At 46.2% G+C, this 24,687-nt stretch overlaps 1 protein-coding gene and 2 pseudogenes across 1 annotated transcript; 2 read left to right on the top strand and 1 right to left on the bottom strand.

The window, feature by feature from the left end:
• PLEK2 (pleckstrin 2) lies at window positions 1-20,515 on the bottom strand. Its single transcript, XM_077122772.1, has 9 exons — window positions 20,431-20,515; window positions 14,608-14,772; window positions 6,441-6,622; window positions 5,201-5,292; window positions 4,711-4,898; window positions 4,516-4,617; window positions 2,889-2,972; window positions 1,008-1,086; window positions 1-578 (listed from the first exon to the last, which is right to left on the bottom strand). The coding sequence occupies exons 1-9, from the start codon at window positions 20,479-20,481 to the stop codon at window positions 451-453; spliced, it is 1,071 nt and encodes a 356-aa protein (XP_076978887.1). The 5' UTR covers window positions 20,482-20,515; the 3' UTR covers window positions 1-450.
• LOC143652641 (cyclin-A2 pseudogene) lies at window positions 6,679-7,397 on the top strand (annotated as a pseudogene).
• On the top strand, window positions 7,570-8,525 carry LOC143652642 (cyclin-A2 pseudogene; annotated as a pseudogene).
• Window positions 20,516-24,687: the final 4,172 nt, after the last annotated feature.

Raw genomic sequence — 24,687 nt, forward strand, 5'->3', positions numbered from 1 at the left:
TTCTAATCATAGCCAGAAACAAATGCCAATTTTTATTAATTCAAAGAAAGAGTTAAGAGTCCTTGATACCATTTCAGAGAGCTGCCATGAGACCAGAATTCCACTGTGTTACACACAGTTCAGGGTTACTGTTACATCAGGGAACCTACTTCCAGTGCCCAAGGAAAGGCTGTCTGTGATGATGGGCAAAAGCCAAGGTGCTGACATGTAATGGCTGATATAGCCTCTCCAGGCAGATACATGAAGAGAGAGAAGGAAACAGCACCACTGCCTTCTGTAATCTGTGAACTTCTACTCCGAAGTGGCACGAAATGTACAAAAAAAAATTGTGTGTAAACTTGTCAAAAGTCTTAACAAACCCATTCTCTAGGAAATCTCGTCTGTAGCCTCCAGCAAGAGGGAGGAATCCTGATCCCCTTCCCTCAGGTCCTTGTCAAGTCCTTGCCAAATTCATGTTAGCTGTTTGATAGCTTCAATCCACTCAACTCGCTCAGCCTTGCTGCTGGCCTGGATGTAATAATGTGTGTCATCCTTAGTAATCACTTTGAACAGATTTCCCTGGACGTTCCCTTTAACCCCTAGGCAGAAAAAAGAATCCATGAGTGGTCATACGTTTGCATTAAAAACAGGCACAGAATTTAGGATTTAACTTTAGTCTTTCTTTGAATTTCAGTTTCCACATCCATAAAATGGGGATACTGCTATCTGCTACCTTAGCTGGTTATTGTGAAATCAGGTGAGGTAATACATATTAAAATGTTGTAAACCCAAAAGCACTGTGTGAGCCTTAGCTATTTTATGAGCCAATAAGCACAGAAACTGAAAGACAAGGATTGTTTAGTTGTATTTTTAAAATACTGAGAACACCCCTTATGCCCTTTTCTCTAATTCTGAAATTGGCTCCTTGAAAAAGCCCTACTCAGTTCCCAAAGCTCATCATGGAGCATTAATGAAAGGAGGAAGGAGGTTCCTGAGATCTTCAGGCTGGAGCAGAAGTTGCACCTTACCAGTGGGAACGCCATTATCCTCCAGAGCAGACACCAGTGAACCACGAAGGGAAAACCCACCCACTGGCCTGTTCTCTTCCTGCAAAGTAAAAGAGACCTAATTAGGAATTTGGTGAATACACAAAAGGGAAGAGTCGCACTGTCCCCTATAGCCACCCAGCTAAAGATGCTAGTGTAAGTCATTCATAATAGAAGATGAGACTCAACTTGGACATCGTGATGCCAAGTTACATGCACCAGTAAGGAAGTTTGGCTTCTTTATTTCACAGCCAGCAACCACAGTGCCCACTTAGGTTACCAAGTCTGTTGCAATTCAAATTAATCTGCTTTTCACTCGTTGGAGATGAAGCAAACAGAGCCTCTGGTACAAGACTCTACTGAGAGAAGCACTGGTTTTCTTGTGCATCTCATCAACCCATCAGATACTCATGGTTCTCTTTTCTGCAAAACCGGTAGAGATTCCTGCACATTGGGTACTGTTACACAAGTCTCCAGTGTGTGCCTGGCACAAAACTGTGTAAAACAAAATTCTGTCATTTCTCTGCGATGATTTGAGGCAATTTTATAACACCAGGTATTAAATAGCATGTAATGCCCTCGGATCCCTTCAATTAATGAACTTCATACTGCATGGTGGGCCCAGCACTAGGTACAGCAAAAAAAAAAACAAAGCAGTTAAATAACAATATGGGGGGTGTTTACACGATTACATGACAAATGAGAGAAAGTTCAGAGTTGGAAGAGACCTACCACAGCCCCCCGGGGTTCAAGGGCGGTGGTAGCTGAGGACACAGGACTGAAATGACCTTGAGAGGCAAGTAGACCCTGGGGGCAGAGCTAGGCATTCACCCCAGGCAGGAGGCAGAGTGAGGGCAAAGCCAGGGAGCAAATCAAGTGCCTGAGATCTTTAGAATGGTGAGAGGGGTGGAAGGGCTGAACTGTGGCAAGGATTACATGCAAAGCTAAGGAGTTTTATTTTATTATTTATTCCTTAGTTTTAAAAGGACTTGAGATGGCCACAAAGGAATTTGAACTCTATCCTGGAGTCAGGCTGCCATGACCTGTGGAGAGGTCAGCCAGTGCTTTCCAGAGGCCCATGTGGTTGATGCAACAGGAGCCCCTCCTGCCAGCCCCTGCATGGTACCCCTCTGCCTGGCACTCAGCCCTCCTTGTGGCCTGGCAGGGTCTGGGGAACCCCAAAAGTCACCTGCTTGCTGCTTAGAGCAGTGCCTCCTGGCTGAAACCCAGTGAGGGAGGAATCTGTAAACTATCTCGACTCAAAAACCTAATAAATATTACACATCTACCAAAACAAGGATGAATAGCCTGACTAGCTAAAAAGTCCTTTTTCTTTACTTTTGACTGGATTTAGATGAACTGAGGATGCAGTAATGCAATTCTTTGATCAATTTTTTACAAATAAAGAAAATAAAACATGGATTGACTATTACATGGCAAAAGAAATGTTTCAAAACAAGAAGTTGAGAGGGACAGAATTAATGAGATCTATGGACAGAAGGGTAAAAAGGCTGGAAAGCACCAGTTAGGAGTTTCATTAGCAGCCCACCTCACTCTCCCTAGTCACAAGGCAGACTTTGGGGAAACTGAAAAATATTTTCCTCTCAAAAGAATGAAGAGCCCCTTCCATAGGATGCTGGGCAGGGCAGGGGATAGAAGAAAGGAGCAGGCAACTATGTGATGAAAGAAAAGAGTGATCAGACTTAGGAGGAGCTTGGATTGTGGAAGGAAAGGTACAGTGCAGCAGAAGTTATGGCAGGGATTCAGAGAGAAAGGAAATACAGCCAGCTGCCTGCTATGCTAGGAGGGAAGTGGACAGAAGCACAGCAGCCCTGGTTCCAAGTAAGCATGATACACACTCACTTTGGAAGGGTCGTAGTAATGCAGGAAAGCTGGGTCCTTCCTCAGAACAAAGCGCCGCACCTTCCAGTTTTTTCTCTTGTGCCCCTGAAGCAAGAAAGGGTTTGAGGCTCATTGGTGACAGCAATAAGATCCTTCCTCCCACTTCCATTAATCTCATGACAAATGTCCATCAAGCCAGCCTCCTCCAGTGGTACTACATTCTAAAGACAGTCTGCAGCAGATCCGAGGGCTGCAATGACACATCATGGATCCCCTGACATCATTCCCTGCCTGCTTTGGCAAAAACAATGTTTTATAGACTTGACAGCACCAAGGAGAGTCAGCACTGAAGGAAAGTGGAGCATTACCTGGACATCACTCAAGGCTTAAGGGAAGACAGACAAGCAAGAGGTGGCAAGTGGACTGGGAGCTCCCAGGCAAACTTGAACCCAAGGGCACCAACTTTTTAAAGGCCAACTCAATCCAAAAGCAAGCCTACAGCCCCATGTATATATGTGCACATGTGCAAACACAGATACAGTAAAACCACTTTATCATCTTCCATCAGAAAAAGAGTGAGAAACGATCAATGTTGTATGTTAAAATAAAATTGTATAAGAAGATATTTGTGTGTGTGTGTGTGTGTGTGTGTGTGTGTGTGCCTTTCTTTAACTTAACGCCTAGATCACAAACCTTCATTAGCCCTTCGGTCTGGAATACCCTCAGACCCTCCTTGCACTCTTTCAGGTGCCCCACTGCCTCCCCAAATTAAGGACTCCCGTCAGGTCCAGCAGGAGTAGGGCCCCTGGGGTGGACGGGCAGCTGTAGGGATGGTTAACCAGCTAAGAGCAGATGGGGATCCTGGGATGCAAGAAGCAGGTGGCAACCACAGCACATGCTCAGAGTCATGGTGGGAAGGGCGCCTAGCCACGTGCAGACCTACACTTTCACACAGTGCACAATTGCACAGACGTAAGAGTTGTGCAAAAGGTCCATTCGCACATTCATGTGCCAAGACTGATTTTGTTCCTAGAATACTTTCTGTTCACAGATACAGATACAGGCAGAAACACTGCAAGTGTGACTAGTATAAATATATTCACACTACTATATACCTCCAGTTTAATGTGGGTTAGAGAGGTGACCACAGCCATTTGTTATAACACTGAGCTTACACTGCAAGATTTGATCTTCCAACCTACTGAAGTAAGAGGATAAAACAATGATTTTTAGCTCAGAGAGTGTATCAAGGTGGTGTGCAGCATCCCACAAAGGAAGGCAGAGACACCAGGAAGTCTCAGGGAGCAGAAGGCCAGCAAATACAAAGCATCCAAACAGTCCGCAGTACCCTTCAAGACAAATATTTGAAACTGGGCAGATGGGTAGAAATTGTTTCTAATGTTGTGACAGTGATTTGCATGGACATCTTCCCTGAACAGCCCTTGTATCTGGTGCGCATGTGTGTGAGTAAGAACATGCGTGTTCTTAACTTGCTTTCCATGGCTCGTGCTGGGCTTCTGCTTTAACAGGACTCTGCTGGTAATCTGTGCACTCTAGGAAGCCTCTGCCCTTCCCTGCCTTTGGAGTCACTGCCACCTCCCCAGAGTTTGAGAACTCCCTTCGCCTTCCTGCTCATGGGCAGCCATACCTGCTTGGCCAGATAGCCTTGTTTCACCACTGTGCCACTTAACTCCATGGTGCTGAGACTGATTTCTTCCTTGGAGCTTATCTTCTTCTTGTAGCTCTCAGCCTAGCGGGAAGTAGAAAGCAAGTCCTCTGTTACAAGAAGACCCAGACCCAAGCTCTAGGGGCAGCCACAAGACAAACCTATTCCCTAACTTACAAAAGTGTACAGGGCCGTGGAGTCATCCAGGAACTGCTCGACCAGATCCCCAGAGCGAACGGCTCCCATGCTTCGGGCACCGACAGGCTTGAGGAAGTTCTCCTCCATGAGCATGGAGGCCAGGGTCACTGCCTCCAGACGGCTGGCCGCGAAGCCATTGGAGATGAGCCAGTCTACCAGGGAGGAGCCTGCACCAGAGACAGGGCAGTGGGACAGAAAACAGGCTACAACCCAGCCTCCTTGGGGGTGCTTGGCCATGACCTCAGTGTCCTGGGACTTCATGGGCAGCCTCAGGGTCTACCCAAGAGCAGACCGAAGGCTACACCTGCTGCACTGAGCTGTGGGCAGCACCCGGTGCCATCGCAGCCCACCCACTGGACAGCAGGTGGCTCTGGCTTCATTCAGGCAGGTCAAGCTCATGGCTGAATCCCAGATAACCCCCATCCCAGTCTTCACTGCCCAGCCGTGGCCCAGAAAGTGGCAGGCTCACCTATGAAGGTCTTTTTGTAGGTGCTTCCCTGCTCCATGTTGGGGCTTGGCCGGATTCCGCTGCTGTTGTCATGCATCTTGTCCACGATGTTGCTACATGGAAAGAAGACAAAGGAGAGGGGACCCTTGTCACATTAACAGGTTTGAAGGAGCCGAGAGTCAACACTAAGTGTATACCACAAGTGGCTACCAGCAGCAAAGAAAGAGGTGTATTCAGGTATGTGTCAGAATTTGAAAGGTAGGATTTTAGATTCTTTTTATTCTTCTTGCTCATCTAAATGTTCTAATATTCCTATTAGAATATTGCTTCTGTAATCAGACTAAAGAGCTGTAACTTTTAAAAGCGTGCACAGTCATCCAAAATTCTCCATGACCTACAGCATACTGCATTAAGTCCACTTCTGGAGCAAGTTCTGTCATCCATCATTCAAATTCCCTTTTATTTGCTGCTCTTTCAGTGCCTACATTGGAGTATTTTGGGAGTCCAGGGATGAACTCATACCACATCTTTGATCAGGATAACAGTTCTGCTGGCTGCAAGGGTAGGAGGTGATTCCCAAAGGGACAGCTGGAATTGTTTCCATGACATGGTTTCCTTTCTACATCCCTACTTTCTAGTATCACCTATGCCACTGACCTGCTTTCTTCCTCTTCTATGGGAGAATTACTGCCACCAGTGGAAGATTTTTATCTCATTTTCTATTTATATACTTAGGCTGGAAGGCCCCTGAATTGAGACCTTGCTTATTCCTATTTGCATCTCGTGAGCATCTAGCACAGTGCATGTAATGGACACCCAATAGCTGTTTCTGGAATAAAGGAATGAGGAACCCCGCAGAGCAAAAAGACAACTGCTAGCAGAACACATCATCTTTGCATCAGTGAACAATACCAACGTCTTGATTGGTGGAGATTTCTGGGGCGCTTTGGTGTAGCCTGGAGCACCCTGGCTGAAGCTAAAGGAGGGTCTCAGATCACAGAGGTTGGCAGAGGCAGCAGAACCTCACCAGGTTGCCTAGGAGATGGGTGGGTGGGCAGGACTATGCCCAGGCAGAGAAAGCAATATAAACAGGGCAGTTACAGCTGCAAGCCCTGAAGCACAGTGGTGGTGCCAGGCAGGCCAGGGCAGCTCCAAAGAGATCCCCAAAGGGGCCTTGTCCTCCTCCCGGCTCCACATAGATAGGAAGAGGCTGCAGCAAAGCCGGGCGGGATAAAGAGGATGGTAACGGCAGGGCACTCACTGCAAGCTGATGTGAGGGGGCAGCTTGAAGGAGTTTCTCATTATGTGGAGTTGCTGGACTTTCCCCGGCTGCCCCGCGTGAATAGCCCCTGTTATCTCAAAGGCCCACGCATCCCTCTCCTCTCGTGAACACGCCTCCAGGAAGTACTCCGTGGATGTTCGAGTCCTCAGCTTAATGACGAGCTGCAGGAAGAGACAGCCAGTTAGACCGGCATTCGGAAGGCAGTGCAAACCAAGGAATGCTGGGCAGCAAACGTGCCGGGGGCCCGTTCGCTGCATCTTGGAGGCTTCCTTGGTCCTCCACGCCCGGCAGCGCCTGCTCGCGCCTTTCGCAGCCTACTCGAGCCAACGCGACCCCTGCCGGGCTGCAGAGGGAGTGCTCCCCGGGCGGGGGAGCTCGGCCGTCGGTGGAGCTGCTCCCGCCGTCGGCCCCAGGGAGCAGTGAGGGGCAACTCTAACTTTCAGTGGTGGGCCAGGAGAACCTCCACCCGAACGGGCGGTGCCTTCCCAGCACCACGAGCCGTGCGCGCCTGGAGGTGTTGAAGGCGGGGACCCCGCGAGGTCCAGCGCCCCAGCAGAGACCCAAGATGCCAGGCAAGGCACCTCTTAAGGCTCTTCCTGTAAATGATGAGCATGTCACTTTCCTCCCTGGAAAGCAAACGTTTTAAACAGCCTGCACCCACCATTCATGTGGATGAAGCAGAAGAGACTGAAAAGAGGCCAGCGGAAAATCTACGCAAACGGTTGTGACCACGTCCAGGCTTTTAATTCAGCTGTTACTCTACCAGGACCAAGAAAACCGCTGGTACCTGTCGGTTACCCAACGGATGGCAGTTTTGAGTCACCAAATACTACGGACATGTCAATAGTGTTAGAAGATGAAAAACCAGTGAGTGCAAAAGAAATACCAGACTACCCCGAGGGCATTCACACACACTTTAGGAAAATGAAGGCTTAATGGGAGCCTGAGGTGGTGTGTTAGTTAGATTCAGTTGTCAACTTGGCCAGGTGAGCATACCTAGTTCCGTTGCTGCGGACACAAGCCAATGGTACGTGAACCTCATCTGTTGCTAATTACATCTGCATTCTTCTGCAATGAGTGACGTTTGACTTAATTGGCTGGTGCTTAAATGAGAGATTGCAACGTAGCACGGCTAAGCAGCTTGGCGTTCCTCATCTCAGCACTAGCAGCTCAGCCCAGGCCTTTGGAGATGCAGAAAGAAGTCACCCCAGGGAAAGTTGTTGGAACCCAGAGGCCTGGACAGAAGACCAGCAGAGACCATCCTGTGCCTTCCACGTAAGAAAGAACCTCAGTGGAAAGTTAGCTGCCTTTCCTCTGAAGAACCAACAAAATAAATCCCCTTTTATTAAAAGCCAATCCATCTCTGGTGTGTTGCATTCCAGCAGCTAGCAAACTAGGACAGGTGGGTTCCAGGAAGAAACAGCCAGATATCAGGAACAATCTGTGCTCATGGACTAATTGGTTGAAAGAGCATGAGAAACCTGCGCTTGGCTGTCAACTGCATTAATAGGTTCCTTTCATGCACATCTGAGTTGAGGGGAAAACTTTTGCCTGTGGGCACTGCCTCCATGCTCTTAGCGTCAAAGTTTGAAGAAATATCCAACTTCCCCCTCCCCCTGAAATCGCAGAGTTTGTATACATTACAGATGACAACTGTACCAAGAAACAAGTTCTGAGACTGGAGCATCTGGTGGTTTCAAACGTCCCTGCTTTTGCTTTAGCGGCACTAACAGTAAATCAATTTCTTACCCAATACTTTCTGCATCAGCAGACTTCAAACTACAAAGTTGCAAGTTTAGCAATATTTTGGGGAGAGTTAAGTTTGATAGCTGCCGACCTGAACGTAAAGTATTTGCCATCAGTTATATTACTGGAGCAGCCTCTCATATAGCATTCTACGTGGTCACTGCAAAGCTGACCTGCTGCAGTACGAAAGACAGGCTATGTATACCCTGGAAAGTCTTAAAGCCTTGTCTCCTGAGCCTTCACCAGACATACCTCAGAGCACCATGGCATGCTCAAATTATCGTGGTGCTTCTCTCCTCAACCCACCAGAGACACTAAATATGTAGCAGTGAAGAGACTGCCTTTGTTTTCTAAGATGTAAATCATTCAAAGTATATCGTGGGAGACCCGGGTTGGATTCCCAGCTTTTTTTCCTGTACTTAAAAGAAAGCAAAAGTATATGGTGTGCAGTTTTCATCTTAGGTTTTAATTTTATAGAAGTTATGGCCAATTATAAATTATGATATCTATTACTTTCTTTTGCATTTTTATGTAATTTTATTGAAATATATTCACATTCCATATAATCATCCAAAGTGTACAATCAGCGGTTCACAGTGTCATCATATAGTTGTGCATTCATCACCACAATCAATTTTTAAACATTTTCATACTCAAAAAAATTAAAAATAATTAATTAATTAAAATTAAAATAAGAACATTCAAAACACCCTATATAGCCTTATCTACCTCCCCCATTATTTGTTTATTTTTTGTTTTTATTTTCTTACTCATCTGTTTATACATTAGTTAAAGGGAGTGTCAGTCACAAAGTTTTCACAATCACACGGTCATAGCACAAAAGCTATATAGTTTCTATTACTTTTAAAATGGCTTTCATTTTTATATCTTTTGTACATGTAACTATTTCAGACACTTGATTAATTTTAAGTGGTTTTGTTAAACAGAGAATGCCAGCTGTCAGGATAATAAGAACTAATACATTGATTTGGAAAAGAAAAATGCTGGGGACACACCAAAGCTAAGTGTAATCCTGGGATGGCTCAACGCCCCACCGCCTGACCACATCCCAGCAGGTGGTCTTTGAAGACTTGCTTGGATCCCTCCAGTGACAGGGAACTCATGACCTCACAAGGCTGCCTTTCTCTTTTGGATCAATTATTAGCATAGGGACCACTTTCCAGGCACTTTACCTCCTTGGTCCTGATTTTGTCTTCTAGAGCCACCCCTACCCTAAAGTGGGAATGCACAGCCTTTAAAGCAAACTAGTCTGGATGTGAATCCCAGCGCTGCCACTGATTAGCTATGGATGCTTGGGGTTACCAAACCTCACTGAACCTCAGTTTCTTTATCTGTAATAGGAGGATATTAATACCTACCTTGAAGGACTGTTTTGAGGAGTCAATAAAATCACATATATAAAGCACAAAGCAGGCTCCTGGGTACTGTTAGTTACCCTCCTTTTGATCCTCTCTTCTTGGGGCTAAGCCTAAGTCTTTCATACATTTCTCATACGATAAGGTTTAAGCTCCTTCCCTGCCAGTTCACTCTGTGCTAAATGTTCTGCATTTGACCAACCTTCCTATAAAATATGACCCTGGGAAAGAAAGACATTCCTTCAAGAAAAGTCTGAGGGGTGCAGCATAACATGGGCTGCCCCAGCCAAAGATGGCATTAGTTGTGGGCAGCTTACAGGCACCAGGCACTCATGCACAGTGCAGTCAGCAGAGATGAGCCTCCGAGTCTACTTCACGTAGACCACATCTCTCCACCCTTTAAACACGCAGTTAGGATTTTTGGACCAATTGTGGGAATCTGCATCCTGAGTCTTTTAAATGTCACCGGAGAAGGCTGGGTCTATCACTGCTATTGGAAAAGAGGTGTATTCTGTGTCACTCTGAGTCTGTTCACCAATATGTTAGCTCCCAACTTTTCTTTGCAAGCAAAGTTAATCAACATCCTTGTATGTCCTCTAATAGTAAAAATGGTGAATAAGACATGGCTGACCCATAGTCCCAAAGAATTCCATGAAGATGGTCCTCCAAGATATCACTGATTCACTCATCGACATCCCAGAAGAACAAACAACTTTACCAGCTTCTGGTACCTGCACTCAGTCTGCTGGTCACCATTTTAATGAAAAGATTTGCAGGGAAGACTATAAAATAATCTATTTAATAGTCTATTTTATAGTCTAAAAATAGACTATTTTAAGTCACCCCTGAAAATACATGAATGTGAAATCCGGGCACACTCTTTTTATAGCTTCTTTAATTAAAATGCATATACCTTAGGGCTTGTTCTTAGGAACCAGTGTTGGATTCTCTTGCTCTCTTCTAGCTCAGGCACTCACAAACTAGAGAGATAAGAATCTGAGAATTTTACGTGGCACTGATGAAACTCATGACTCTAGTCATCAAATTTAACTTGTTTCTTCCTTCTTTGAAACATAACAAGGTTTTCTTATCTCTAGCCTGATCTATAGCACTCACGCTCTCCAACATCGCTTAAAGATTATTAAGGGAAGCAGGTCAACAATTTAACCTATGAGTTCTAGGGTTTAATTTATTGAGACTTAGAGTCTTAAATTCATTAGGAAACTAGGTTTTCCTCTTAAAACCATCTGACTTATCTGTAAATCTGTTCAACATTTATTCTGCTAGCATTTACTTATCTACTATGTGCCCAGACATTTGTGTTTGGTCTTATGATATAACAGCCCTTTCCCAGCCTCAGCATCCTCCAGAGGCTCCACAGCCACCCCACCAATTTTGTTACCCCCAAAGTCCCCTTCGGGGAATGGTGAGAACGGGGGACAACTCAACTTCCCCAAGTTGAATTCTTGGTATTCTCACAAGCAGTGTGGGCAACCAGAGCTATAGGCTGAGCCCCCAATCTTGGGGTTTGTTCATATGAAACTTAACCCCACAAAGAATAGGTCAAGTCTACTTAAAATTAGGCCTAAGAGTCACCCCCAGGAGAACCTCTTTTGTAGCTCAGATGTGGCCTCTCTCTCCAGCCAACACAACAAGCAAACTCACCACCCTCCCCCTGTTTACATGGGACATGACTCCCAGAGGTGTGGATCTTCCTGGCAATGTGGGACAGAAATCCCAGAATGAGCTGAGACTCAGCATCAAGGGATTGAGAAAAAACCTAGAATGAGCTGAGACTCAGCATCAAGGGATTGAGAAAATCTTCTCGACCAAAAGGGGGAAGAGTGAAATGAGACAAAATAAAGTGTCAATGGCTTAGAGATTCCAAACAGAGTCGAGAGGTTGTCCTGGAGGTTATTCTTATGCATTAAGTAGATATCACCTTGTTAACCAAGATGTAATGGAGAGGCTGGAGGGAACTGCCTGAAAATGTAGAGCTGTGTTCCAGTAGCCATATTTCTTGATGATGATTGAATAATGATACAGCTTTCACAATGTGACTGTGTGATTGTGAAAACCTTGTGTCTGATGCTCCTTTATCTACCTTATCAACAGACGAGTAGAATATATGGAATAAAAATAAATAATAGGGGGAACAAATGTTAAAATAAATTTAGTTTGAAATGCTAGCGATCAATGAAAGTGAGGGGTAAGGGGTATGGTATGTATAATCTTTTTTTTCTCTGTTATCATTTTATTTCTTTTTCTGTTGTCTTTTTATTTTTTTCTGAACTGATGCAAATGTTCTAAGAAATGATGAATATGCAACTATGATATTGAGAATTACTGATTATATATGTAGAACGGAATGATATGTTAATGTTTTTGTTCTTAATTTTTTAAATTAATAAATAAATAAAATTTTTTTTTTAATTAAAAAAAAAAATGTTACCCCTACCTGACGTCTCTCTTTTAAACAGTTATACCTCCATGTTTGCAGTGGAAAGAATGGAAGGACATTTCATTCCTGCAGCTTTCTAAGCTGAATGACATTTGGCATCTCCTCTCCCTAACCCTCAACTTCCAGTCAACCATGAAGTCCCATCACCCTTTTCTTCATAAATTTTCTCATGTTCATCCTCTCTTTTTGCCTATTTCAAGACAGGATTATTTTAATATTCCTTTTTTTTCCCTGCAATTTGAGAAAAATTTTAAACTACAGAAGCATACCAAGATTAACATAACAAATGCTAGTAAACCCACCACTCAGGATTGACCATTACTAATAAAAGCTTCTAAATAGGACTCATTGTCTCCAGTCTTGTTCTCACCCAATCTGCATAATTGTGAGAATGGAGGAATCAATGAAGAAAACATGAAAAGAAAAAAGAAGAAAATGGTAAGAGTTCTTCTTCATGGACCTAGTAGTCTTATTAGACATTAAGCTCAGTTTCTTATTTTCACCTTCCCAGGGGAGTTTTCATCATCCCATTCTCTCACTCAAAACCTTCAGTGGGGAGAGAGCCACAAGAACCATGAGAGCCCACACAGCCAGAGACATGTGGATTTGATGGAAGACACCCCTGGGAGATCTTCATGAAACAAGAAGTCTGGAGAGAAAGCTAGCAGATGGCGCCATGTTCACCATGTGCCTTTCCAGTTGAGAGAGAAACCCTGAACTTTATTGGCCTTTCTTGAGTAAAGGTAAGCTCATGTTGGTGCCTTAATTTGGACATTTTTATAGACTTGCTTTAATTGGGACATTTTCATGGCCTTAGAACTGTAAACTTACAACTTAATGAAGTCCCCCTTTTAAAAGCCAAAATAAGAAGTAAAACCAAAAACCTTCAATGGCTCTCCATTATCTCCATCTGGCCCCAACCAATCTCCCATTATACCCTCAGCAGACGTTCCTCTTTGGCCACACTGGAGGTCCTTATCCCCAGAACTTGTCCCTCATCTCTCTCTACACACACTCCTCACCTCACTTTTACTCAAGATGCTGCACCTGCACAGAACATCTGCCTCCCTCCTCTTTCTGATCCTTGCCCAAATCTCTTCCTCCTGAAGCTATGCCTGGCCCAGACAATGTATAGTGATGACATCCTCCTCTTCATCATTTGGAACTCTGAGTGTTTTTCAATGAGCCACGTGTTTTCCTAATAAGATTATTACCTCCATGAAAAGGCAATGTTGCTACTTTCTTCTTTGACTCCTCAATGCCTAGAAAATTCCTTGGCACATAATGGGCCCTCAGTAATTGATTGACTTGATGGTAGGGTGAAGCCAACCTTGAATTCTATAATTACACATACTTCAGGGGATGAAAGTCTTCATATTGTACCCCCAAAACAGCAATCACTCACATTTGTGCAGTGCATCCTGGTCTATAAAATGATTTTTTTTAATTTGTTCTGGCAAAGATCTAACAACCACAGACATTAAAATTTTCCATTTAGTAATGTTTAAGTGTACAATCCAGTGGCATTAATTACATTCACAGTGTTATATAACCACCGCCATTATTTCCAAAATTTTTCATTACCCCCAACAGAAACTCTGTTGCCACTAACATTTTGCATTTTTCCACTAAGCTTTAAGTATCCGCCCCCACCCTCATAAATGACCACTTATCTACTTTCTGTCTCTTTGAATTTGCTTATCCTAGATATTCCATATAAGTGGAACCATAAGAGATTTGTCCTTTTGTGTCTGGTTTATTTCAGGTAGCATAATGTTTTCAAGAATCAAACATTTAGTAGCATGTATCAGAACTACATTTCTTTTTCTGGTTGAAAAATATTTGATAATTTTATATATATATGTAATCACAGTTTATTTATCCATTCATCAGTTGGGTTGTTTCCACTTTTTTGGCTATTGTGAATAATGCTGCTTTCACCATTACTACATAACTATCTGTGTGAGTGCATGTTTGCAATTATGTGGGGTATATACCTATGAATGGAATTGCTGGGTCACATGGTAATTCTATGTTTAACTATTTGAGGAACTACCAAACTGTTTTTACAGTGAGTGCACCACTTTACATTCCCACCAGCAATGCATGGTTCCAACTTTTTGACATCCTCACCAATACTTGTCATTTTCCAGTTTTGTTTTATGATAGCCATCCTAAGTGGATGTGAATTGGCTTTTCACTGTGGGTTTGATTTGCATTTCCCTAATGGCTAATGATACTGAGCATTTTCCTATGTGCTTACTGGCCCTCTGTGCATCTTGTTGGTACAAAGTGCTCTCACAAATCATTACCTTCATATGATCCTCATCTCCACTATGTAAGAACATGAGGTATAATTATTTTATTGCATTTTATGGACAAAGAACTAACACTCAGAAAAGTTAAACTACTAACCCAAGGTCACGTACGTGGTAGGTGATAGAGCCAGGATTTTAAATCATAACTCTGAACTCTTCCCATTAACCACACCACCTTCACAAATGAGGCAAAGGCAGGAAGGGCACGGTGTAGGCAGGAGCCAGGGAGCAGGGCTTTCACTCACCGGCCGGTTTTCATACTCCAGGCAGGGGCAGGTGATAGTACAACCATCGAGGAGGATACGGCCCCTGGGGGGGGTCAGTTTCCGGCCCCCCTCAAGCTTGTAGTACAGCAGCGTGTTCTGCCGAAGGACGAACCATCGCACCTTCCAGTTGTGGACGATGTGACCCTAGGGACAAACGGGAGTCAGCAAGCCCTGTGGCAGGGGTCAGCAAGCCCTGTGGCGAGCTCACGAAGGGAAGGGTTTTGTCTTCCAGGAGCAGAGCCTCAGGGCACAGGAAACCAGTCTGTGCTGTGGACACAACTCTCCAACGAGGAAGGAAGCACTGTTTTCTGTTGGCTCTTTCTGTCATGCCTTTTGACCGTGTAGCAGAGACCATTAGAATTGACCTTCTAATACCCATTTGGCCCTTTTCTGGAAATAAATCTCGAAAGAATCTGCAAAGTATGAAGATGAGAAAAATCACTTGCCTGTAATCCTACCTGTAGGTTCAGCCACTGTTAACATTTTGCATTTCTTTCTAGTCTCTCCTCCTTTAGCTTTTTCTCTTTGGTTTTTCATTTGTTTGTTTATTTAGTAAATTAGGCCCATACTACATATAGTTTTATTTCCCAGTTCTTGTTTTGTTTAGTTTTACTGCATATCTTTTCACACCATTAAATTGCTTAAGAACATGCTTTTTAATGGCATTGTGTGGATGCACAGTTTACTTGCTAATCCCCAATTTCTTGTCAGTGAGCTTGTTCCATTTTCACTATTACGAACAATTTTGCAGTGACTATCCTTGCACACAAACTTTGATCTGCATCTCTGACTTTTTCCTTAGGACAGATTTCTAGAAAGAATATGACTAGTTGAAAGATGTGGGTAATTTTTTAAACTGAAGCCACAAATACTCTACCAGTGCTAAGAACCATAATGGACTAACCTAGCCAAAGAGGCAAGACAGTCCTGGGGTCTCCCAGGTGGGTCACAGATTCATGGGCAGTAGAGTCAGATGGAGGCAGACAGCTAGATTTTAGAACAGACCAATGGGTCAGGGATGTATGCTGAGGGGCCAGAAAGGAGAGCTCACTCATGAAAGCAGCCTCCTGGCATATCAAAGCACAGCCCAGTCAGGGTTAGGTTCTCTAACCAAGATGGATGTGCTTTATCTAAATCAAAGGCCGGTTCCCTAATTTTCCCCTCTCCTTACCTAGCATATGTTAATGACAGAAGCACCTCCCGGTTCTAGCGTCTACAATGCTGTACGTCTACACTATGCCTACCATGTACTGAGAGCAGTTAGGGAACCAAAAGTCATAGAAGGAATTGCCCACACCAAAGTTATCTGTTCATCCAGCTGTGCCTCTGGAGCACTCACCTGAGCACAAACAGAATTTACTGTGGCAATTAAGTAAGACTCACAGCAAAGCTAATCCGAGAAGAGTCTGTCAATGTGTGCAAGTGTCTCCACTCTATGGGAGGGCCACGGTGTTCACATGAGATGGCTTGGACAGTAATTTGTACAGCAAATGGAAGTTTACTTTTTGCTCTCTTCACTTTGCTCCTTACTTAGAATCCACAAAACAAATTGGTTTACCCCAATCCAGGTAGACATGTTTAAAGAAACAAAGAGGGCTTGTATCTCATTCTTGGGCTGCAGGAGGTCTCTGCCTTCCCAGCCTCAGGGGCCTTTCTCAAAGACACCCTCCCCACCCCCACCTACTGAGGGGGTCCTTGGCAGCCCAGGGCTTCTGGCTCCCAGCCAAACAGGGCTGGCCTGGGAGTCCTGGTGCTGAAGAATTCAAGGCAGTATACTGCTGACACACAGAGCTGCAGCTGATGCGGGGAGGGGAGAGTGCAGGCTTAGCTGGCAGTGTAGGGCCAGAGTGAGGTGGAGAAGAGGAGAGGGCCAAATAATCTCAATTCTTAAAACACGGGACAAGGAAGGGGGCTGGAGGAGAGTTTAGGGGGTATAGTGTAACCAACAGGTGTCGAGCGGAGAAAACAAATATGGAGATGTTGTAAGTAGGTTTACTCGATACCCGTTCCAAACTCCTTCTTGTCTACTTTCCTGGGCAGATCATTATACTTGATTCTCTCTTGCACTTAGCAAGTGGGTTGGTGACCAAGTTTCTGCGACTCCCATGCAAGGGAGTGAACTACGTGCAGCAATAGCCAAACATGGGGAAATGGGAACTTTTGGCAAGGACTGTGGTGGAAAAACAGGTTCTTCTGGCACCCAGTCGCTGGAGTTCTCAAGGACAAGAGGTGAATGGCAATGGTAGTGAGGTTTCCACTGGAACCGTCTGGCCATGGCACTGGGTGTTTTGTCTGGCTGCATCGTCCCTGGCTATATAGCATCCCAGCCTGCAACTCTGGCCTTCAAAATACTGAGTTAGTTCATATCCAGTATCCACCACGAAATCCCTTCTATTTAAACTTGCTACAGTGGAACATGTCACAAGCAAGTAAGAATCTGGCTGATAGCAGAGAAGAGAGGTCTGAGGAGATAGATGGGCTTGCTTTGCAGGTAGAAAACTCAAAGGCTGCTGACTCTATATATATGCGCATGTCTTTTAATCCAATAATTCCACTTCCAGGGATCTGTGCTAAGTAAATAATCTAGAATATGAAAAGGTTTTTATGTATTGAGACAATTAAATTTAAGTACCACTGCTTATTCTAGTAAAAAAGGGAGGGAGGGAGGGAGGGAGGGAGGGAGGGAGGGAGGGAGGGAGGGAGGGAGGGAGGGAGGGAGGGAGGGAGGGAGGGAGGGAGGGAGGGAGGGAGGAAGGAAGGAAGGAAGGAAGGAAGGAAGGAAGGAAGGAAGGAAGGAAGGAAGGAAGGAGGGAAGGAAGGAAGGAAGGAAAGAATCCACATGCAGAACGGTGCCTGACGTGGCTGCAGTGGAGGGACTCCAATCCCAACAGAGGTTGGGAAGTTGAAAGATGCCATTTATGAAGCCTGCAAGGTCAGACTCAGGAACCGAAACTACAGTGACAATGGTCTTGGACATGGGCAAAGCACTTTTCCTAACATTACTTTATATGATACCTCAAATAAGTGTAACTGTTGTTTTAGAAATTTCTGGAAGGAGACCTCAGTTAACAGTGGTCATCACCTCGAGGTAATAAGACTGAGTACATGGGGGTAAGAATGGAAATGTACTTTTCAGTTCACACCCTTGAGTACTATTCTAGTTTAATAGGCATGTTTTATTTTTTAAATGGAAAAACTAATTTAAATTCAAATAAACGAAAATCCTGATGAAATGAATAGGGGAAATCATTCATTCATTCATTCATCTATTCATTTGAATCAATGACTAAATACTATACCAAGCACTTTGCTGGCAGCAGGGGGATAAAGATGAACAAGACACTGTCCCAAGCCGGGGATGGGGTGGAGTGGGGGTGGAAAATAGACAATCACCCTACCCTATGTAAGAAGTTCCAGGACAGATGACCAGATGCGACATGGGGCAACCAGCCTCTGACATGGCTCCCAGTGAAGCCCGCCTTCTGATATTCACACCCTGTGCAGCCTGCTCCCACACGGGTCTGTGTGGCCAGAAGAATATGACAGAAATGACAGCGTAGCACTTCGGAGATTAAATTATAAAGGATCACAGCTTCTGTGCTGGCACGCTCTGTCTCTCTGGGATCATCGGCTCTGGGGGAAGCTGGCTGTCATGTCATCAGCCACCCTATGGGAAACTGAGGAACTAAGGCCTCCAGCCATCAGCCACATGAGTGAGGTCCAATGTGGATCCTACGGCCAGACAAGCTTCAGCTGACTACCTGCAGGCCTGGGCAACATCTCAACCCCAAACTCCTGAAATAGAGCCAGGTCAGGAAGGCAGGGAAGGGGTGAGCATAAAACTGCTAGACCAAATGGCTGGGGGATCCTAGAGCCCCTTTAGGGGGAAGGAGGAGTGTCCTCTAACTCCAGGGCTGGGCCTAAGAGACACTGAACGGTACAGCTGGAGGGGCTCTTAGGGAAACCTATCGGTTCCCTACTTCAAGGAAGAGGAACAGAGATGGTACCCAAATCCAAGATTTCTATTCTTTCCACCAGATCACACTTGTTCTTTCTAAAAACAAAGTATACTGTGGTTATTATTATAAAATGAATACATTTTCAGAAAAACAAAAAGTGAAAGAGAAAATGTCTTTCAGATTCCAACTTTCAAAGGCATTCTCTTACCATTTTCATATACTTTCTTCTAGCCTTTTCTTCCACGCATAGTTTTTCTTTATTCATTCTTTTCATCTTTTATTACAGATATTTTTAAGACCTGAATAACCATAATCTACTTAATCTTTGCTTATTTGGGGTACATTTAGGAAGTTTCTAGTTTTTCACCACAAAAAGATGCCAAGCATATTGAATATTGCAATGCTGTTTTCTGAGAGTTTTGTTCCAATGTACCCACCCAGCAACAATGTCTGAAAGTGCCTCTGCCTCTCTTTAAAGGAAAAGCAATCCCACCCATTGCTGACTGCCTGCTTCCTTTACCACTCTCCTTAAAACCAGGCGGAGTGAACAGCCTGGGTCTTGGGTTGGAGCTTTGCTTCTTTCTTGCCTGGGCTGGACTAAGTGCCGAGTCCGTCATGCCCCAGCCTGTTTCCCGCCTTCCCTCTCACCTGTGATGACTGCTCTGTGCTCTGGCTTCCAGCTCTGGCCCTTCTCCGCCTCTGGGCCGTAAACCCTCCAAATATACAGCACCCCAGGGCCTCTCTCCAGTGGATGTAGGGGCTGCCCTTGCCACGCAGGAGGAGAGGATATGGGGGAGAGAAAAGCAGGATGGACCAGCCGGGGAATGGTGGCATGGGGCCACAGCCTCACTGCAGGAGCGTGGCTTCTGCTTGCCTCGGGACGGGCTCCAAACCCCTCTGTTCAGGTTTTGCTGCAGTAAGCGCTGTCGGCCAAGCCCTTTCCATGGGTTTTGGGGGCCAGACCTGTTGATTGTTCTCATTGGCCCTACTTTGGTGAACCTAATCCAGCCCCCAACACTGGGCCCATCCAGCAGAGAACGTGTCCTTCTCTGGTCATGCACTGCTGAGCCCTTTGGCCCCCCTGAGGGGTTTGCCCTGGTCTCAAGGCCATTCCTCCCCAAGCTCCATCCAGCGCGGGGCTAAACCACGGACCAGCTGTGCTGACCAAAGCCCCTTGCCCAACTCATGCTCTCCCCGTTCTCTCACAGGCTGCACCACAGAAAAGCTCGGTTCTCTGAGGTGCAGCTGTCGGTACAAGGAGGGGCCAGACGTGTGACACAGCAGGAGTGGAGTTTGATATCTCTAGCTCATATCCAGCCTGAACTTTGATCCTGGCAGCCACCTCTTACTGCTCCTCCTACTCACACAATTTTGAACAAATACACCTGCTCTTTTCTACCAATGTCTGTGCAAATTAACCTAGATGCAGTAGGTAAGGAACAGGAGAGCCAGCCTGTAATCAGAGCTGACAGGCTAATGTACATGGCAAAGGAGGTGGTGACAGGGGCAGCTCCCACCTACCCCATCACTGTCCCCAAAAAACAACCTGTAAACTTCGAAGAGGAGCCACAAGGCTCATCCCCAGATTTAGATATCCGTGCCTACTTCCAGCCCCCACCCACCCCGCTGTCCCCAACAACACGCTCCTCCGGCCAGCAGCCCCCAGGCAGCAAGACGCCCCACCCCACCCCTACCGGGGTTGGTTGGGGCTGGGATGGGGGACATGCCGGCCCCACCGCCGCCGCGCTCGCGACACTCACTCAGATGGGACCGGCAGTGCCCGGCCCGGGGCCGCGCCCGTGCAGCGACAGGAGAGCCTGGGGGGCCTGCGGCGCGCACTCACCCTCTTGACAAGGAAGCCTTCCCTGAGCACGCCGCCGCCGCCGTCCTCCATGCCGCGCGCGCCGGGACCTGCGCGGCCACCGGGTGCGCCCTCCCCGCCGCGCCCGCTGCTCCGCGGCGCCCAGGAAGCGGCTCGACAGGACCCGGCGACGCCTCTCTGGCCCGGCTCCAGAACCCGAAGCCGTGGGGCCTCCCGGGCAGGAAGTTAGACGAGGTTTGGGATTTCGCGACGCGTTCCAGCTCCCCGCGGAAGGTGCCCCGGGGCTGGCGGGTAGGCCTCCAGGTGCGGAGGCCGTCGTTCCTCAAAGAGGCTGGCCCTGCGGTTGCCTCCGCCGCACTTATCCTCGCCCTGGGGTTGCCTCCGCCGCACTTATCCTCGCCCTGGGGTTGCCTCCGCCGCACTTATCCTCGCCCTGGGGTTGCCTCCGCCGCACTTATCCTCGCCCTGGGGTTGCCTCCGCCGCACTTATCCTCGCCCTGGGGTTGCCTCCGCCGCACTTATCCTCGCCCTGGGGTTGCCTCCGCCGCACTTATCCTCGCCCGGACTATCTCCCACTGGGGCAGGGCGCCCGTCCCGGTGCCCGCACCGCACTTGGGGCCGGGTCTGGCCTGCTGTGTGCCGGCCCCGCGCTCTGCCTCCAGCCCCGGCGTCAGGTGCTTGCCTGGCGCTTAGTAGGCCTCGATGAATACTTGTGGAATGAAACTGAACTGAAGGCATCTCAAGGATTTAGTCATCCGTGCATAGGGAGGTGGGAGAGGAGACGGGTGGGTCCAGGCTGGGAACTTACGGGCTCTGACGGCAGAGAAAAGTTCTCATTCGCAGGAAGGTCACGGGTTTCTGGAGGCAGGGAGGGTCAGCGAGTACCTCTGGCCCCTCTACACCCCCATCTCCACCAAAAATGTTACAGCCTAAGATTCTATCATTAGGGGCAAAATTTAAAGAGATGCCAAGAAACTCAGTAGTTAAGTAGTGTTACAGCACAAGACTTTTTCTAGTCTAAATTAATGCCACACACACATCCGTGATGAACTAAATATCAAAATTGTAAATAAAGACAAGATAGCAACAGTGTCTTGCCAGGTCATTTTGGAGCCTGGGACAAAAGGAAAAATCAATAATAATGATTATGTTTAGTAACCTTGAGGACCTTATCACCTCTATTCTTTATCTGCACCCCATTGTGAAGGGGTCTGTTATGACTCTTCCCCAGGAAGGGGAAAGGGGAGAGAAGGCTCTTGAGTGGGAAAAGGTGCTCAGGCCTGCTGTGTCTTTCAGAACCAGCCCGGAGCTGACCTCCAGCCCCCACCAGGTGCCAGGGTTGTAGGGAGCAGGGCACTCGCACTGGGCTTCAACCACATTGCTTCCCTAGCATGTCCCGTCCACTGCTACCCCAGGAAGCCTCCCAGAGGCAGGGGCACTGGGCTGCCAGGTAATGCCCCACCCGCTTCAGCCTTCTGCACCCACTGGCCTTTGGACCTCCCAGCAAGTCCAAACACAATGGGCTTCCACCACATTTTGGAACGCTGGTTTTACACCTTCTGAAGCCAGGCCTGTGGTGGATGCTATGCTTTATTGAATGCATGTCAACCCCACAAAGGAATTTACTACCCCATTTTTCCAGCCAAAGAAACTGAAACTCAAAACAGTTAAATAACTTGCCCAAGGTCACGCAAGCTTAAAGTGAGCTGCTAAATCCAGGACAGTGCAAGTGCACAATGCGCTAGCTTCTTGCTCCCCAAGCTGGGAAGAGGAGGAGCTAATTGTCCCAGTTCTGAAATCTTGCTGGGCTCAACACAGGGCATGGAAGGTTGAACTGGGAAGTCCTTATCCAGTTTGGCTCTAACTATGATCTGTTTCTGTTCATCTCCTTCCTCCCAAGTGCTGCAAGAGCAGGCAGTTGGCACCAAAGCCACCTAGACAAAACCTCAGGGCCTAGAAGAGGTGGCATTTTCTTTGGCAAGAGGGGTTCCTGAATGAGTTAATAGAAATGGAAAAGGGAGGAAGATTGGTCCTCTGTCTAGGTGGTGCCCTTACCAATAGGGAATTAAGGCCTCAGAGCACCTAAAACCTGCCTTCCCTCCTAGGGAAGCCCCTGGTCCAGCCTGCCCCCACCCCCCAGTCTGAGTCACTGGACCCAGGGCCTGAGTCACATTTCCTTCATCTCCCAGCTGTGGTGACTGAGCCACCCACCACTAGGAAGCCACTCTCACATAAGCCCGACTCATCCGCAGGGAGGACGTTGGAGGCAGAAGGAAGCAGATGGCAGTGAACAGCTGCGACTGGGGAAAGGGGACCAGGAATGGAAGGAAGTCCTGGGCCCAGGAACTTGTATTGATCTTCTGGGCAGATACCTCTGCAGTCCTTCTGAGGGTTGGAGGTTGAAGTGGAAGGGTCTCAGTCCCTCTCAGCCCTCCTCCCCTTTTGGTCATGAAGGGCCAAATAATGCCTAGGGCATCTATATTATAGACAGCTGTAAGGTCAGTGTTTGTGTGTAGGTGATTCACAGTCTGATGTGAAATTCCACCAGTAGAGAGTCATTCCTTTGGATAAAATTCCCCTTTTTAGAGAAGGGTAAATCATGGAGCCTTATTTGCAATGAATACCTTGACTCAAAGAGCTTATCGGAATCATAGAATAAGATTCTAATCCTTAAAGGTTATCCAATCTGGATACTTCATTTTACAAGTATGGACACCACTCCACACCCCCAAGGCCCAGAGAAATAAAATGACTTGTCCAAGGCCACCTAGCCAGGACCAGAAGACAGAGCTGTATACGTCAAAGGTTTGCTCCTGGCAAAGGCACTTCCCCCAGCACTCCCTGAATTAGGGTAGACTGCAATAAAGGAGAGGAATGTGCAAGGCCAGGAAGGGCATTTAAAAAGGACATTTAAAAAATATTTTGCAACTCACATAGAAAAATAATGAAATGTGGCCCCGCCATACATCATACAAAAAAAAAGGGTATTTTGCATGTTTTTTTCTGACTATAAAAATCATTTTTCTCATTATAGAAACTTCAGAAAATACAAAAAATCAAAAAAGGATAAAACTACCCAAATCCCATTATCCAGACTGATGACCGTTATTTTTATGTGTACATCGTTTTAGTGGCTGTATAATATTTCATCATACTTGTATCATAATGTATTTAACCATTTCCACTTAGGAGAATCTCCTTTTTCATGATGTAAGTGGCATTATGATAAATATCACTCTACTGTAGACTCTGCCACATCTCTAATTATTTTGGATAAAAGTCTAGATTATAATTTTAGGTTAAAGGGTATACATTTAAAACCTTTTTACCCATTGTCAAACTGCTTTCTAGAAATGTGCCATGCGGTACCCTCTCCAGCAGTGTAGGAGATTGCCAGTGTCACAATGTCCACTCCAGCTTTAAGTGAAGTGTTTTTAGGAAACTTGGCTGATTTTATCAGAACTAGCGGAGATCATCCCCAGTTGTGTGGTCTGAGTGTTATCTCTAACTGTCAGGGTTGGCCGCAGCACCCTGGAGTCAGCACCACAGGGGGACGGATGGCTGGTGGAGAACTCAGGGAAGGGACTCAGGATGGGGAAGTGCTGGGGAAGGGGACCGTGAGAGGCCTAGAGTAAGGCACCCCTCACAGGAGAGGGAAGTGGCATGTGGGGCCCTGGGCAGGCAGGAGCTCGCCCTTGAAACCAGCAAACCCATAATCGTGTATTATCTTTTTTTTGCATGGGCAGGCACCAGGAAACAAACCCATGTCTCCAGCATGGCAGACAAGAACTCTGCCTGCTGAGCCACCGTGGCCCACCCTATAGTATCTTTTATTAGCAACTTTTATTTTATATAACCAGCCCTTTATTCATATTATAACCTATATATATGTATATACACATACATACACACACACACACACACACTAGAATAGTCAATCCCTAAACAAATTGTAATGCAAAGGTGTGCTAACATTTAATGTAGCCAAAGGTCAACACTTGAAATATAGAAAGCCTCACTGAAAAGTCTGTAATTTCTGAAGTAACCAGAAGTAAAAGCCTAAAACTACTGTAAGGCACTAGCCTGCAACCCAAATGCCTGGATGTTTCAATAATAATGCCTCATTAAATAGATAAATAGACCTTATCTGTAAATGCAGATTTCTTGAAAAAAATATAACACTTCTTAAAAACTAGTAACTGGCTCTGCCAGCAAACTCAGCAAACTCTTTATCTTGTTATGCTGTCTGTTAACCTTTGAAGTAGTAACTACTTGTAA

The sequence above is a fragment of the Tamandua tetradactyla genome, chromosome 12, assembly GCF_023851605.1.
Source record: "Tamandua tetradactyla isolate mTamTet1 chromosome 12, mTamTet1.pri, whole genome shotgun sequence".
Taxonomy (NCBI): domain Eukaryota; kingdom Metazoa; phylum Chordata; class Mammalia; order Pilosa; family Myrmecophagidae; genus Tamandua; species Tamandua tetradactyla.